The following is a 17,417-nucleotide window of genomic DNA, read 5'->3' as shown; positions in this document are numbered from 1 at the left end:
CGAAACCTAAAAAGTATAACAAATGAAAATGCAGAAGGAATAGGCAATATACAAAATGTACAACCTCTTTTTACAAACTACTGTAGCAGAACCACAACAGAGCTAACCTGAACATTACAAAAAAAAGTGCAGTCTATTACCAAAGAAGGGATCTATCTCAGCGGAATGCAGTAAGATCGCAAGGCAGGAAGAAGCGGGCTCAAGTTTCAGGAAATGTCTAGTCTAGAATCCATTACGTTAATTATGGAAGAGTAAACATGTAAATGCGCGTGATATTATCCGCAGCGTTAAGCCAATTTAATTTAAAAAAATCCTGTATCAGAAAGTGTCTTACCTCACCCACATCAATCTGAGAATTAAAAGTTCAACAGTCTGGCTTTTAAACTCAGTGATGGGCTAATGGGCTGAGTGCAGCATAGGTCCATCTAAGCAGCAGTCCAGGCTGTACTCACCGGTGGAAGTACAGGAGAACTGAGCGTCATAAATGAAGTAGTATTATGAGAGCCCCCACTATTGGTGTCACACTATTAGAATAGTAAGTAAAACAAGAAAAACACCCAATGGTTACAATAGTCCTCCCGAGAGATGTGCGTGTACAAAGAGAGCCAGTTCCAGCAGTGAGAGTGGGTGGGAGACACAGAGCTCATAAATGCATGAGCAAAACAAAGAACAAGATTTACAGGCCTATTTACAATCGTTTGCACACTCTAAATCTAAAGGCAGGGGGGGCAGCTATGTGGACCGAGAGCCTTCCCATTCTGCTGAAGACCCCTCGCAACAACACTACAAAGGAAGCCCCAAAAACAAAACCCAACGAATGACCGTGTTTAAATCAGAATATAACAAAAAAATTACCGAATTGCCAAAAAAAACAAAAAAAAACACGCCCGCAGATCAGAAAGCCTAAACAAGAGACCTTCCAATACCACTTTTTTGTATTTTTTAGAAAGGCTCCGGTTGATGGATCTTGTTTTGGGCAGAAAGCAAACAAGCACTGGCGTTGCCAATAGGTCTCGCAGTAGGAAAGTTGGAGCTATTACAATTGCAAATAACAATGCCTTTTATTTTTGTTTTCATTTTAAAAACATAAAGGGCTTTGTCATTTACAAAACCAATAGCTCCAACTTTCCTACTGCGAGACCTATTGGCAACGCCAGTGCTTGTTTTATGTATCTTAATGATGTGTCGTCAGGGCCGGCTTTAGCACTGGTGGCGCCCTGTGCGACAATGTCTGTTAGCGTCCCCCCCCCAATGACCACCTCTGCCACTGATTTCCTCACCACGATCCTTTAACAGTGCCCCTCAAGTCTCCAGAACCACTGTCTCTCTGATTAATTTAGTTTTATAGCACCACTCATACCAGTGTAAGGTGTCAGATCACTTTACATCACACACACACATTGCACAATTATATGTGGTTAAATAAGTGTATAGGAAATGTAACATCAGACAGGTCTACAAGGTGTTACGTAGGAATAACATGTTATGAATACTGGTAGGCAATATAGTTTGAGTCCTTATTCTAGAAAAGCACAAATTCAGAATTTAAAATGTAACACCATTGTTAGGGGTTCTCTTCAATAACAAGAATTGTTTTCCATCCAAATAAACCCTTGTGGCAAGATTGGGATAATGAAAGACTGGGCAAAAAAACATATTGCTCTAACATATACCTTGCAGTTTGCACACAGCTCTTTGATGACAGTTAACAGCTCAATGTTTTACATTACGATTTTGACTTACAAACGACAAGTAACAAAAGAAACTGTCTTATCTCTTATCTTAAGGGGGTTTTCTATAGCGCTCTGACACCATAAGTTTCCTGGCGCTGATTGGGTGCTGAGAGGTGTAAGAGCGGGGGTCTAGCCAGACTGTGTGAAGAGACTGGTTTTCAGGAGTTTTCTGAATTCCAGAAGAGAGTTGGAAGATTTAAGCGGGAGAGACAGCGGGTTCCAAAGATTGGGAGCCAAGTGAGCAAATCTACGGCCACCGAATTATTATTATTTTTTTTTTAATGAATTCTTTATTGACACGAAGGCATATGATATACATACAGAGTTACATTAAAATCTTATTCCATCAATCATGTATCTGTTCGGCTATGATGCAGTATAACCATATCACATTTGTTACATAAAGTGAGTTCGACCTAAACAGTAATGTGCACGATTGCAACTATGTGTTCATAAGTCAATGTTCGAAGCACATTGTATATGTCTTCCATTACCCGTGGTACAATATGCTAACCCTCATAACATTAATACTTAAAACTAACATGAGTCATCACAGTTTGATAGTCAACATATTCGTACATCTAGTTAGTAGCTATTCCTTAGGTCCCTTTTTCTTACCAGTCAGTAAATCAGGAACAGAATGGTAACCTGCTCGGTCCCGGGAATTGAGCAATTCATCACCCAGTGATCTATTCATCCTCCCCTTCTGAGTCCAGGTCTTCTCCTTCTGGTAAGGGTTCACAAAGTTCTCCCCTATATACATTCCATGCCGCCCATACCTTGTTCCATTTGCGGGGGCATGCTCTGAGCACATATACTGCCCTTTCCGTGACCATCAGCATGTCCATATTATTAGCCTACCTGCTTGCTGTAGGAAGTTCTGGTGTACCCCTCCTCTGTGCAATATCTCGTTTAGCCACTGTAATGGCTAGTGTAGCCCATATCAATCCATATCTACCCAGATCGTTGGGGTCCCAAATGTTTAATAAGCATTTGCGAGGTTCAGGTAGTACTGAGATCTTGAGCGTTTGCGAGACAGTGCGCATAACCTGCTTCCAGAATTCCTGTATCTTTGGGCATTCCCACAATGTATGAAAGTGTCCCTTCCTCCCCGCAACCTCTTAGGCAAAAGGGATGGGGTGCTCTATGTATTTTGTGAAGTAGCGTCCTAGTGTAGTTGGACTAATCTGAATTTAGCGGAAATGCCTACTTCTCTCGGGGAGGCTAATGCTTCATTCCATTCTGACTCATCAACTTCGCCTATCTCTCCAACCCATTTCTCTTGTAGTTTCAATGTAGGGTCTTCTAGGTTGTTGACCAGTTTTTTATATGTGAGGGAAGTTGCGCTCTGCTGTATAAATTCAGTCAGTAGTCTATCTTCTAGTGGAGAGGATTCTGGTATGTCAGTGCCTGCTGGGATCGCCTGTAGTAGTGCGTGTCGAATTTGTACATAACGAAACGTTTCGGTGGGGCTCAGGCCATACTGTTGCTGGAGCTGTGGAAAGGAAATCACCGTTCCTTTGTCCCACAGGTCTCCTACTGTGGAGAGTCCTATGCAGTCCCATTGTGTAAACCCTTTACAGGATCTGAGGTTCCCTAGAGACCTCGTGTCCCACAGCGGCGTCATTTTGGTGATTTTCCCTTTCCAGCCTAACCGCATTAGTGCAATATGCCACAGGGCCGCCGTGTGTTGCGTCGGTCCCACAAGTCTCTTGATGCGCGGCTTGTTGTATAGTACCGTAAGCATGCCTTCTGTCCCCAGCTGTGACCAGTCCGCCTTGTATGCCGGGTCGTTTTGCGGGGCGTGGATCCACTGGTTAATTATTTTAAGCTGGGCTGCCCAGTAGTACAGTTGAACGTTGGGTAGAGCAATTCCTCCCTCATACCAACTTTTTATCAACTTGTCATAAGCTATACGTGCCGGGCCATTATTCCACAGTAGGTTCGAGACTAGCGCTGCTATTTGTTTGAAGTATCTTGGTGCGACAAGATACGGGGTGTTTTCTAGCACATAGAGGAACCGGGGGAGCGCCATCATTTTATATAAAGCCGCTCTCCCGAGGAGGGTCAGCGGCAGGGTTGCCCAGTGTTTAACGTCCGCACGTAGGCGTTCCATAGGCGGTTTTAAGTTTTTTTCAAAGAAGTCTGCGGCATTATTCGTAACGTTAATGCCTAGATATTTGAAGGAGTGTGACGTCAATGCCAGGGGGCAGTCCGCCTGCAACCTCGGCTCTGGACCCTTTAGTATGTATATCACCGACTTGGACCAGTTCAGGGTATAGCCTGATGATCTCCCGTGCGTGTTACAAAGATTCAGCAGGGCCGGGATCCCGTTGTCAAGGTCAACCATGTAGATGAGCATATCATCCGCGTATAAGGAGAGTCTATCTTCCCAGCCGTCCTCCCACGTGATGCCCCTAAGCAATGGTGTTGTTCTAATCAGGACAGCCAGGGGCTCCAGCACTAGTGCAAAAAGCAAGGGCGACTGTGGGCATCCCTGCCTAGTCCCCCGACCCAGCGGGAATGTTTGCGAGATGTGGCCGTTCGCTACCACTTGCGCCACTGGCTTTGTGTAGAGTAGTCGTATCCACGCGATATATTTCGGCCCAAAACCCATACGCGTTAGGACCGCAAAAAGGTACTCCCACTCTACTAGATCGAAAGCCATTTTGGCATCAAGGGCGAGAATCACTGCCCTTTCGGAGAGAAGGTGTGCACGTGCCAGTACCCCATGGACCCGCCTGAGATTTAGTGCCGTACTTCTGTGAGGCATAAAACCCGACTGGTCAGGGTGGATCAGTGTCTGCAGGTGTTGCGTCAGACGGCTAGCCAGCAGTTTTGCCAGAACCTTGGCCTCCACGTTTAGTAGGGAAATTGGGCGGTATGAGGTGCATTCGGTCGGAGGTTTACCCGGCTTTGGTATGGTCACAATCGTGGCTGTACGCTGGTCCAGCGGTAACTCCGCCTTATCCCGGCTTTCCATATACATGTCTAGGAGTGGTTTACTGAGAACGGACGCCATCAACTTATACCATTCCACGGGCAATCCATTAGGGCCCAGCGCTTTACCCGACTGCAGCGCCTGTATCGCCAACTGAATTTCTTCTTCTGTTGGGTCAACCTCTAGTTCTTGCGCTGCCTCCTGTGTGAGCTGGGGGATATCAATATGTTCAAGCGAGACTGACACCGCTGAGGCGGAAATATCGTGTTCTGGGGTATATATTGCACGAAAATGTCGCGCCAGGGTGCGCACTATTTCTTCTGGACGTGTTTGCAGTTGTCCGTCATGCGTGTGGAGTCTTTGTATCCCTCTATTGCTCCCCCTCTCCTATCTAACCATGTCAGCATTTTTCCGGCTTTGTCGCCTACATCGTAAATTCTATGTGTTGTGTTTGCGATATAGCCCTGGACTGTCGTTTTAAGGTGGGCCTGGTATTGCTGCTGTCGCAGCTGTAGTAAGTGCGCTGTTTCCTGGGTGGGAGTCGCCATGTGAGTGGTGTTCGCGTTGTGGAGTATCAGCTCGAGCTCTGTGAGGTCTCGTCGGGATTCTCGTTTATGTCCTGCGACTGCTGCAATCGCTTCACCTCGCAGGACCGTTTTGTACGCTTCCCACAGGACTGCGGGAGAGGAAACCGTACCAGTGTTTTCTGCAAAGTAGTGCGTGGTTGCTAATTTAAGTTGCTTCCTAATTTGAGGGATTTTTAAATAGTTTGGGTATAGTGGGTAGAGCCTGCCCATTTTTTCTCCTTGGTAGTGAGTGATAGAGATATAGGTGAATGGTCAGATATGCCCCTGGGCAGGATATCTATTTTGTCTATTTTCCCCAGTCCTACCCCCAGGAACAGGAAATAGTCTATTCGTGACATGCTATTGTGTGCAGCGGAGTAAAATGTGTATTGTGCCGCTGCGGGGTGTAACTGCCGCCACACGTCTGTTATGCCCATTGCTTCTAGAAAGCCAGGGAGCGTTGCAGTTCCTCGGGGGCGGTCCCTGATGGGGTAGGTATCTAACGTGGGATCGATGATTGCATTGAGGTCCCCTCCTATGATTGTGTCTCCTTCTGGGAGGTCAAGGAGGAATTTACCTAGAGCAGGCAATGCAATAGAATGGAGTGCCGGGGGGACGTATACGGACACCACGTTGAGGGGCCTCCCCTCCCATTAGACTAATGCTGCGAATCGACCTTGGTCATCCGTCTTGCTGTGTTCTACCATAAAGGGTGACGTCTTTTTCATAAGTATCCCTACCCCCCTGGAGCCTGTCGTGAATTCTGCATGCACTGCCATTACATATCCGCGCCTGTCAAGCGCCTTACAGGTCGTTCCGGAGAGGTGCGTTTCTTGGAGCAGTACTAGATCGGGGCTCTGGCGCTTAATAGCTTGTAGGACTATCCCCCTCTTTATTTTATCCCCCAGTCCCCGGACGTTCAAAGTAAGCAGGCGCAGTGGGGGCACTTCTATCGTCGTAGGGGCGCCCTCAGTGGGTGCAGTGTGTAACCGCTGGGCCATTGGTTCGTTTGGATAGTATTCCGGGTGACAGGCTACTGGACTCAATGTAGATGTGTCGTTCCGGGACGGTGCAAAGGAATAGCTTTGTATCAGATGCATTTGTGTACCTTGTGGCATGCGTGATGATGACTACTAACAGTAACGTTAACTGTAAAACTCCCCTCCCTTCCCCCCTCCGTGCTCCCCTGCGCCACGGACCTACCCCCGCCCGCATCCCCAACTTTGCAGAGTGCTTTAACCCATTCCCAACTATCTTACTTGCTCGTGGGGTTGGTGAGTCCCCTACAGGCACCGGCTCTGCCCACCCTACTCCGCTTCACCAGGCCCAAGGTCCATTGCTAGGCATACGCTCCTTCCCGTCTTCATTCTGTCTTTAGACTGGGGCAGGTTGTCCAGAGTCAATTGGATTCTGGTCCACGTCGGATTCTGCTCCTGCTGTGCCGTCACGTTGTGCCAAGTGGTCGGTCCGCCTTCCAGTGTGGTCGCCGCTGTTATGGTTCGGTCGGTCCCTGTGTGGACGGTGAGGTTGTCCCACTTGTCTCCAGCCGTCAAGCCAGTCCTGTGCCACTTCCGGCTTGTCAAAGAACCACGTCTTTCCATCGGCTACAATCCGCAATTTGGCAGGGAACAAGATTGAGTATGGCAGTTCCCTGTCTCGCAGCGCCTTTTTCACCTCGTTAAACGACTTCCGGCATCTGGCCACTTCTGCCGTATAGTCCGGGAAGAAAGCCAAGGTTGAGTTCTGGAGTTTAACGGGTGGTGAGACTCTTGCCGCTTGCAGAATGGCATCCCTGTCTCTAAAATTGAACAGTCTAGCCAACACAGGTCGCGGCGTTGCTCCTGGTTTTGGTGTGCCGCCAGGCACCCTATGTGCCCTTTCCACGGAGAAGAAGTGCGACAGTCCTTTAGGCTGCAGTTTATTTTTGATGAGATCTTCGACGTAGAGGTCCATTGCCCTTTTCCCTTCTGTCTCCGGAAGGCCAAGGATGCGTATATATTTCTTCGAGAACGCCCTTCTTGGTCGTCCAGCTTATCCTGCAGCTGCCTGGTGACCTTCTCCATATGCTCCATAGCTATTTGCAGTTCCGAAGTGTCTTCCACGAGAGATTTCGTAACCACCTCTACCTGTGATACCCTTTCAGTCATTTTCTGGAAGTCTGCTCGCAGTAGAGTAACCTCAGAGGAGATGGGCCACCGAATTTTTTAAGCTTGATTGGGGGGGCAACTAAGAGCTGGTGATGAGAGGACCGTAGGTTGCGTACCGGACCGTAGAGAGTGACCAGGGATTTAAGGAAGGTGGGAGAAGTCCCAAACACAGCTTTGAATGTCAGGCAGCCGATCTTAAACGCAGCCCTCTGTTGAACCGGCAGCCAATGGAGTTTGCGAAGTAATGGTTTCGCAAACTGCCACTTCGGGATTTTATAGGCCAATCTAGCCGCCTGGTTCTGCACAATTTGGAGCCTGTGGAGAAGGAATTTGGGTAGGCCATGGTACAGAGAGTTTGAGAAATCCAGGCGGGAGAGCACCAGGGCAATCAGGACTTGTATCAGAGCCTCAGGTATAAGAAGGTGAGAGACTTTCCTGATTTTTCTTAGCTGGAACATACACAGTGACACGACAGCACCCACCTGAGGCTTGAGGGAGAGCTTGTGTCAATGATGACCCCAAGACTCTTTGCTGACTTGGCCGGAGCAGGCGGGGAGCCAAGCTCCACCAGCCAAAACTGTGGACCCCACTGAGTGGGGCTGTTGCCCGGGAGAATTAGCTCTGTTTTCCCCGGGTTCAGCTTGAGCTGGTTAAGATTCATCCATTGCTGGATGTGTAGCATAACCGCTTGACAGTCGAGAGCTGCATTGGGAGTGTTGAGGGGAAAGATAATGTGCAGATCGTCTGCATAGTTAAAGACGGTGATGTCCCATCTCTTCAAGGAGTGGATGAGCGGTTGGAGATAAAGATTAAAAAGCAGAGGGGCAGGGATGATCCCTGGGGCACTCCGCAGGTGGATGGTTCCTTAGTGGCCGTGAAAGGGCCTAAACGGACCGCCTGGGTTCTGCCCGACAAAAAAGATTTAAGCCATTTAAAAGCTTATTAAATCAAGCAATTGTAATTGTACAATGAAGTAATTAAAATACAGAAATCACGATAAACACAGGGACAGAACCTCCCGGCTTCCTCCTCAGGAGGGATACAGGCAACCAGCTAATCAGGCGACAGGCTCTGAGATGCTCCTTTTAAGCGCGACTAGAGCGCGTCAGAGCACCCGAACCCACCCAATATGTCTGCAGTAACTAAGTACCCGGGACCGACTCGTCAGCGTCTATGCTCAGCTGCGAGCGGCCCAGGCAGCAGGGAGGTGAGGGGAAGACTAAAAAGCTTATTAAATCAAGCAATTGTAATTGTACAATGAAGTAATTAAAATACAGAAATCACGATAAACACAGGGACAGAACCTCCCGGCTTCCGCCTCAGGAGGGATACAGGCAGCCAGCTAAAGTTTTTTACAGAAGCAGTAACCCACTGACCTATTTACATCACATGCACTTTGTTATCTGCATGGTACACCTTCTTAGCAGCAGGCATTTTAACCCTCTGCGCTACCTTTGGATTAACTTCCACTAGACAAACCTCCGGTCTCTTTCCAGAAACACGATAAATCACTGGAGTTATCTTGACGTTTTAATTGATGCCTACAAAAATGGCTGGAGGTCAGGTTCGTACCAGCAGGTTGGTGCTTTTAAATGATGATGCCCCCACCCCAAGTCAGCGCCCGGTACTCTGGTACAGATCGCACCACCCTAGAGCCGGCCCGGTGGGTCGTTATTCTATTGCCGTTTTCAGGTCTTGCCTAGGCAGCACTTGCACTGTCTCTGCAAGACAAGCTGTATTCAGAATATGGGCTTTAAAAGCTCTGCCCATTTTCAAGGACTCCCCCTGTCACAAGTGTTGTTACTCAGCTTGTGAGCACAGATTCTTTCTTTAGGTTGGAACACTGGAGACCAGTGGTTTACAGAGCTCTGTTGTAAACAGGGCTGTAAATCTTGCTCTTATCTTGCCACATTTGCTGTGCATTCAAAGACCGAGGTCTGTTTTAGCTGCAGCTGCCTCCTCCTTCCGAAACCCAAAGCCTGGCGTCACGGTCCCTGCCTTCCTATGTCTGCTGCCCCCTCCCTCTCAGAGCTCAACAAGCATTTGCAATGCAATAGGTCTTGCGTTCGCGAGAGTTTGAGTTATTGGCATTGTAAACGGCAATGCCTTTTATTTATGCGTTTTGAAAACCTCCAGGAGGTGGGTAAAACACGCACTTTGTACTTATAGTTGTTGCTTACAAGAAGCAAGGCTCTCAGTAACTGCTCCTCTTTTACTACCAGCCTTGCTTATCATAAGCAAGGACTATAAGTACAAAGTGTGTGTCTACGCATCACTTGTTTTTTTTCCCCTCGCTTGAAGCGAGCTGCCTGCTTCCCCGGGGGTGCCTCCCCCTCCTCTCCATTGTGAGGCTTTCACCCTCCCTCCCACTCTTCAATGGTGGGAGGGGACTGGACTGTCTTCGTGCCCTTTGGCAGTGATTCATTTACTCCTATAAGTTGGAGTTGGAAGACATCAGCACGCTGAAACGTATTGGGAACATGTTGAAGCTCAGTCAGGTTGTCATTTCCATGTAATTTCAGTTTGTGTGAGAATCTGTTTGTTTTCAGAATTGTGAGCTTTCTCTCTTGCAGCTTAAGCATTTCCATACTAGCAGAATTGTAGTATTGTGAGCCATGTTACTGATCTGTAAAACCTGTCTGGAGCACACTTTGTTGTACAATTTCAACTCACTGTATTGATAAGTATATTTGGTCTTTATTAATGTCGCTCATAGCTTAGTTCAAAAGTTTAACCTGATTCAGCTGCAGCCACTATTGTTGCAGATCAAAGAAGGTGCTGAATAGAAGGCTGCCTCTTTATCAGTGTTTCAGTTCAGACACCTTTGAAAGAACGTTGTGTACGTGGTCCTCGTTCCCATGGGTCAGTCAAGTGGATGATGCCATACTGAGATGTGTAGAGCTTCCCATTCACAACAAGCGTTAGCAATGCAACAGGTCTCGCATTTGCAAGACTTTGAGCTATTGGCATTGTAAATGACAATGCCTTTTATTTATGTATTTTAAAAACCTGCAAGCAGTGTGTAAACACGCACTCTGTAATTATAATTATAGTCGTTGCTTAAAAGAAGCAAGGCTGGCTGTAAAAGAGGCGCAGTTATTACCAGTGTTGCTTCACATAAGCAATGACTATAAGTACAAACTAAGTGTTTATGCACGGCTTGTTATATCTTTTATGGTTGTTAAAACTGAATAAAAATTGATAATGTAGGTTATATGCGATACATATTTTTGTATGTAAATAACTAAATTTATGTATGTAAATTTTATTGTGCAACATTAGAGAATGAATGTAACAGGATTAGGGTCTACAATAGATTAAGTGTTTGAATGGAAATTCTAACAAGTATGTGCTCGATTGCCTTATTGTTCAGTTTTTAAACGCCATGCTTTCTGATGTCTTTCAAACTAACAAAACCCAGGGAAACCTTTCCACTTCACTGGTGTACGCGTTGTGATCACGGCACCAATGAACAGTGACCATGTTGAAACCCACCTCGCAAGGAAATAAAGTTTAAAAAGTTTGAGTTTAAAATTACTTGTAAAAGCGCACATACACCTGCGGTTTCTTGGCGCTACAACTGATAAGATCCGGGGCTAAGAGACAAGGGAAGCTATTGGGAATTTAGTCAAAGGCCTTAGTGAACAGGTAAGCCTTGAGGTGTTTACGAAGTTCAAGGGGGAGGGAATTCCACAGGATCGGGGCAAGGGTAGCAAATTTCGAGCCTCCCCACTTCTTTCTCCGATAGCGGGGGATGGTGAGGAGGGACTGAGAGGAAGAGCGTAGTTCCCTGGTGGGAACATAGGGAGTGATCTCAGAAGAGATGAATGCGGGTGCCAAGCCCAGTCGAGCCAAGAAAGTGATGGAGGCGAGCTTGAATTGAACCCGAGCTCGCACAGGGAGCCAGTGTAGAGATTTCAAGAGGGGGGAGGAATGGTGAAATTTCGGAAGATTGAAGGCCAGGCGGGCCGCCTGGTTTTGTATCTGCTGCAAGCGCCGTAGACTATATGCAGGAATACCTGCATATAGGGCGTTGCCGTAATCCAGGCGGGACACCACCATGGCCAAGATGATAAGTTTGAGAGCAGAGAAGGTAAAGAAACGGGACACCCTGCGAATAGTGCGCAATGAAAGGAAAGAAGAAGATACCACGGAACTGACCTGGGAATGAAGGGTGAGTTGAGAGTTAAGTTTTATGCCAAGGGTTTTAACAGAGGTAGTGGGTACAGGAGAGGGGCCCAGTACAGGGGGCCAAAAAAGAGAAGACCAGGGGCTGGATGAACCACCCGTCAACACCAGCTCGGTCTTATCGGGGTTGAGTTTGGCATACACTTCCATAGCTTCTGAATACTTATGGGAAGGTGCATACTTTACATATATTTGTAGTAATGAGCTACATAAAAAATATAATTTACAGGCATAGGGAAGGTGTTATACACTTGAAGCGGTATCTGAGCAGAGGTACTATAAGGCTGAATTTTGACCATTGACCCGAAGACAGTATAAGATATGTGTGGAAACCCATGCCTCACAGAGCAACAATATTTTTTCAGTTCTCAATCTCGGTCAAAGATGGACAAGTCACCACCAAAACTGGCACAACAACACACCCTGCTGCAAGGGTTCAGAAGTCAGTGGAGAGTTTGAGGCTCTAAAAGATGGAATCAGCACTTCCCCTGCAAGCGTGAATGGATGCAGTCTAAGCTGCTGCAAATATACATCAAAATAAACTAATCTGACATGTTTAAAAGCCACAGTCAAACATTAGCTAAATCAACTGTATGCCATGCCTTAGACGCCTCAAGGACCAGGTGCTTAATGTGTATAAGGGAGCAATACCAAGCAAGAGCCTGGCATGCCTCTGCAGAACCAGGATTTAAAAGTGTGATTTACTGCATAGAGTGGCGTAGACCTATTTTTGTGACGTAGTGTTTAAGTGTTAAACTATTGATCACATAATCAGGTTTAAGGAAAGGCTAGAAAGTAAATATTTGCATTATTTTGTTATTTATTAACTTCTCATTGGTGAACGGAGTGCCTGATTTATAGTTCGGCAGAGAGATTACTCCTTCACAAACTTGACAGATTTCCCATCTGGCATATTACAAGGGCCACTGGATATAATGCACTTGTAATACGATGTAACCTGCCCACCAAACTCTCAATCGGGCTGTAGGTCTTTTAATATCCCAAATGTGACTTTTGAAAATGTTAGACTTCCATGAACAGGACTGGAAAGTCTCTGTATTCGATCTGCCAGGCTTCCACAGCCTATAGCACAGCTTTCCAAACTTTTCATGTTGGGGACACACTTTTTGGAGATGCATCATTTGGAGACACAGTAAGGCAGTGTAGCGAGCAAGCGCAGCATAGCGAGCCCGAACCACCTAAGATGCATTGGGGGGGGGGGGTTCTCACTCACTGTCTGTATTCCTCTCTCTCCCTAACTGTCTCCCTCTCTCTGTCTCCCTCTGTCTGTATCAGTCTGTCTACCTCTCGCTGTCTCTCTCTCTCGCTCCCTCTGTCACCCTCCTCCCTCTGTCACCCTCCTCCCTCTGTCACCCTGACTCCCTCTGTCACCCTGACTCCCTCTGTCACCCTGACTCCCTCTGTCACCCTGACTCCCTCTGTCACCCTGACTCCCTCTGTCTGCCTGACTCCCTCTGTCTGCCTGACTCCCTCTGTCACCCTCCTCCCTCTGTCACCCTCCTCCCTCTGTCACCCTGACTCCCTCCGTCACCCTGACTCCCTCTGTCACCCTGACTCCCTCTGTATCCATCTGTCTCCCTCCCGCTCTCTGTATCTGTCCCTCCCGCTCTCTGCATCTGTCCCTCCCGCTCTCTGCATCTGTCCCTCCCGCTCTCTGCATCTGTCCCTCCCGCTCTCTGCATCTGTCCCTCCCGCTCTCTGCATCTGTCCCTCCCGCTCTCTGCATCTGTCCCTCCCGCTCTCTGCATCTGTCCCTCCCGCTCTCTGTATCTGTCCCTCCCGCTCTCTGTATCTGTCCCTCCCGCTCTCTGTATCTGTCCCTCCCGCTCTCTGTATCTGTCCCTCCCGCTCTCTGTATCTGTCCCTCCCGCTCTCTGTATCTGTCCCTCCCGCTCTCTGTATCTGTCCCTCCCGCTCTCTGTATCTGTCCCTCCCGCTCTCTGTATCTGTCCCTCCCGCTCTCTGTATCTGTCCCTCCCGCTCTCTGTATCTGTCCCTCCCGCTCTCTGTATCTGTCCCTCCCGCTCTCTGTATCCGTCCCTCCCGCTCTCTGTATCCGTCCCTCCCGCTCTCTGTATCCGTCCCTCCCGCTCTCTGTATCCGTCCCTCCCGCTCTCTGTATCCGTCCCTCCCGCTCTCTGTATCCGTCCCTCCCGCTCTCTGTATCCGTCCCTCCCGCTCTCTGTATCCGTCCCTCCCGCTCTCTGTATCCGTCCCTCCCGCTCTCTGTATCCGTCCCTCCCGCTCTCTGTATCCGTCCCTCTGTATCCATCCGTCTCCCTCCCTCCCGCTCTCGGTATCCGTCCCTCTGTATCCTCCGGAGTGGCAAGGGTGCCCTTCAGCGCTCCAGGGCGCCTCCGCTGCGCCCCGGGGGCCACCCTCTGCCCCCCACAATCCAGCAGTCCTTAGAGCGGGGCCCGCACCGCAACACCGGGCTCCGCGGCCAAGCAGGCAGCCGAGAGTGAGATCCGACTCCGCCAGGTGGGTCACAGGCAGCTAGACCGGGGGGGGGCAGGATCAGGATCTGGATCCTCCGGCCGAGGCTGCAGGCTCAAGGGCAAGACGGCGAGGGGGCCGCCATCTTGAGAGAGCCGGGCCGCCCGGGGGATGGAATCAGCGCAGACAGTCCGGGCCCCGGGCAGCCCCCAAAGAGGACCAGGACGATACAGACAGGATGAGGAGACAGCTCCTGGTAAAGAGGAGAGCTGATGGCAGCTGGAAACGGGCGGATGATGGAGGAGGTCCGGAGCACTCTCAGACTGCGACTGCCATCTTGACGCCTCAGATCACGCCACCCGTTTCAGAACTATTTAAAAGTGTTGTGGTCATCCCATAAAATGGACAAAGGTCTGAGCGTTTCTGGCCCTGGCAATTATAGAACTGTTGCAAAGTTTGCTGAGGCTGTTGTAGAAGATCGGAATAAGCCAGCTTAAACCATATTTAGATCACAGGAGTTTGGATTATTATCAACAGTATACCTTATCAAGTGATTACACACAGCTGGAGTCTTTAGGGATAACGCCTAAATGTAGAGTGCTTTAGAAAGGGTAACATTTGATTTCATGATTACAAGGTATCCATAGTTTAAGGAGACTATTATCAGCAATCAAATGAGGATTATAGGTAATGTTCACAGAAGAAAAGTGGAAATATGTATTGGATTTAGCTAATTTTACTTTGTAAGCATGGTGTATCTTAAAGACGTATGCTACAAAAATGTCATCTACCACCATGCTACTCCATAGCGTACTCGGCCATTCTGTTACTGCAACATCATAATTATTTTTGGTGGAAATCGCCAGCAAACTGTTATAAAAATAAGACCGTACTATCTACGCAAGGCTGGAGGAAGTTGCAGACCACAAACATCTCCGACTGTGCCACTCAATCTACTGTTTAATCATCTTGCTCTACAGCAGTGTTTCACAGGGTACATCCAGATTTTAGGCCAATGGAAACCAGAGACCTAGAAAAGAAAGACTAGAATGGTTGGTCACTATAACAAATCATATGCCATGGATATCATGCGTCGTTTATAAAGTATGTTTTACTAAAAATGTTTTGAGATTTTGAAAATTTTTAGTGGTTGGGCCCGCAGTATCAGTCAGTGCCAATGCATAAACTTGCTTAATACATACAAAAACCTCATCCCACACTATGTCGCTCAAAACAACACTAATTTGTGGAGAAGTGTGGAGAAGTGTGGCTCAATGGTTAGAGTGGCAGACCCTGATGCAGAGGTCTGGCCCGGGACCAGGGTTCAATTCCCGCCTCGGCGGGTCTTGGGCTCAATTTCCTCGGACCTGACAATTCTCGCCTCGGTTCCTATTCTAATCATGGGTCCCACTCTGCAACTCTGGGCAATAGATTGCTTAATCTCCACAACGGCCCCAACAGCGCTGGGATGCCTGGCTTCACCTTGGGGGTGCCCAGGAGTGGACATTTCCCAGGGAAAAGCCAGGAAGGGTTCCACAGCGGTATGCGTTACAGCGCCAGGACACCCAAGGGAATTAGTGCGCTTTACAAGTACAAATTACATTTACATTACTAATTTAATCTGAGCAGGAAAAAAACACCCAATTGGAATTCTGAGGAAAACTATAAAAAGTAGCACTAGTTTTTCTTGGGTTTCTCCACTGAGCTGGAACTGAAACGAATATATTCTACTTTACACATTAACAATTAAAATATTATCATACTGGCAACATCTACGTTGTAAACATTTTAAACAGATGAAAGGTTTGTACAATAAATGTGCAAAAATATTTATCGTTGTCGAGAGGCACGGTTTTTTAAAGTGTGCTTACTTTTGTTAAGTATTCCACTTTCAAGTTGTCAATCATCAGATTCTTCTGGGACAGCTCGATTTTTAACAGCTGTAGATTGTGCAGAAGTTCCTTCCTCTCGATAAGCTGTCGGGTAACTTTGGTCCCGTCACCTCTCTCATCGGGTGAGGAAATGTCATCCGTTGGAACTGAGGTTTCCAAACTGATTTCCTCGGATTCCAAGGAGCTGGAGATGTTTGGCTTTTTGGAATTTCTTCGTGCCATGTTCCCTTTGGACTTAAAAGTAAGCCCGACTTTCAACTTTGTAATTTCCACTTCAACTAGAAGAAAACATCAGAAGTTACATTTTTTTTTCATTTGCATCCGTTAATCGAAGATATTTGATCACAGTAATTAAACAGTTTGATACAAATATTGAGTGCATTACTTCAACATGCACATGTGGAAATTACCAATGCCTCATCTAGTCAGTTCTTTATCTGTAAATTGCTCTGTGGAAAAGATCATCATGTAACTTCTCTCGCTCCCAAAAAACAAACAAACAAATAAAAAAAACAAGTACACAGATTCACGAGGCCGAAAGAATGTTAACCCAATTAAATATTGCTGCTCCACAATAATCTCCGCTCTAGTACATGCAAATGGACGTTTTCAAATACAAGTCAGGCCCTAACAGTATTGAGACCATTTGACTGAGGCGCGATCTGCCGATGTTGATATTTTATTCACACACTCCTCTGCTGCTTCAATCTGTGAGAACAAAAATTCTTTCAACCTCTACCCTCTCTCAAGCCTGGATCCCAGGTCTCACCAGCTTCCATATAGTAACTTGGAAACCCATTTGAAAACACGGTTTTATTTTTCACTTGCAAATTCTCAATGTGGAAATCTGAGAAAAACGAAACATTTGAGCTCAAAACAATCTCTTTCTGCAACAATTTCAGAATTTCCACACCTTGGGCATTTTCAGGAGTTCAGCCCTCCTCCCCTGCTTCCAGCACCATCATCAGCTCATTCCTTGAAGATTCATGAGAATTGAAAGTGTGATCCATTTTGCTATACAGTCACCCAATTGAGAGGAGAGGATGTGGCCCAACAGCTAAAGCGGTCAACCTCAGAGCTGGGGAACCAAGTTAGAGTCTTGGCAGGAACAAAATTAATGTTACCGCCTGTAATGCAAGGGATGCTCATGTAAAGCGCTCTGATACCTTTGGGTCTTGCTCGCACTAAATAAAACTCCGACACCCCCCCCCCCCCCCAAAAAAAATATTGCTAGCCTTCAACATTAAGTGGTCATAATTATTATATGGGTGATGTACTCTGGCTTTCTTCAAAAACCACACCCCAATAATTTTAATATTGGTTGTTCTCTCCTAACATTAGATTTTTGCTTGAAACAAGACCACACAAAAATAGCTGAAGACTTTCAGCCTCATACAAGTCACATTTTCTTGTTTCAATTCTCTACGTTTTTACCTCCACCTCCTTCAGCTTAGTGTTAACTCTAAAAACCCAAGACCCATCAAAAGGCTTGT

At 47.2% G+C, this 17,417-nt stretch overlaps 1 protein-coding gene across 1 annotated transcript in view; it reads right to left on the bottom strand.

Moving 5' to 3' along the window:
* The window catches only part of PIBF1 (progesterone immunomodulatory binding factor 1), an 853,407-nt gene that overhangs the window by 800,207 nt on the left and 35,783 nt on the right, over nucleotides 1-17,417 (bottom strand). Inside the window, exon 2 of the mRNA XM_078656041.1 lies at nucleotides 15,904-16,202. Within this exon, the coding sequence (XP_078512167.1) occupies nucleotides 15,904-16,146 (243 nt within the window). The 5' untranslated portion in view covers nucleotides 16,147-16,202. The remainder of the gene's footprint in view (nucleotides 1-15,903; nucleotides 16,203-17,417) is intronic.

This window comes from Lissotriton helveticus, chromosome 8 (assembly GCF_964261635.1).
Source record: "Lissotriton helveticus chromosome 8, aLisHel1.1, whole genome shotgun sequence".
NCBI lineage: Eukaryota > Metazoa > Chordata > Amphibia > Caudata > Salamandridae > Lissotriton > Lissotriton helveticus.
This window is presented reverse-complemented; position numbering and strand designations above follow the sequence as displayed.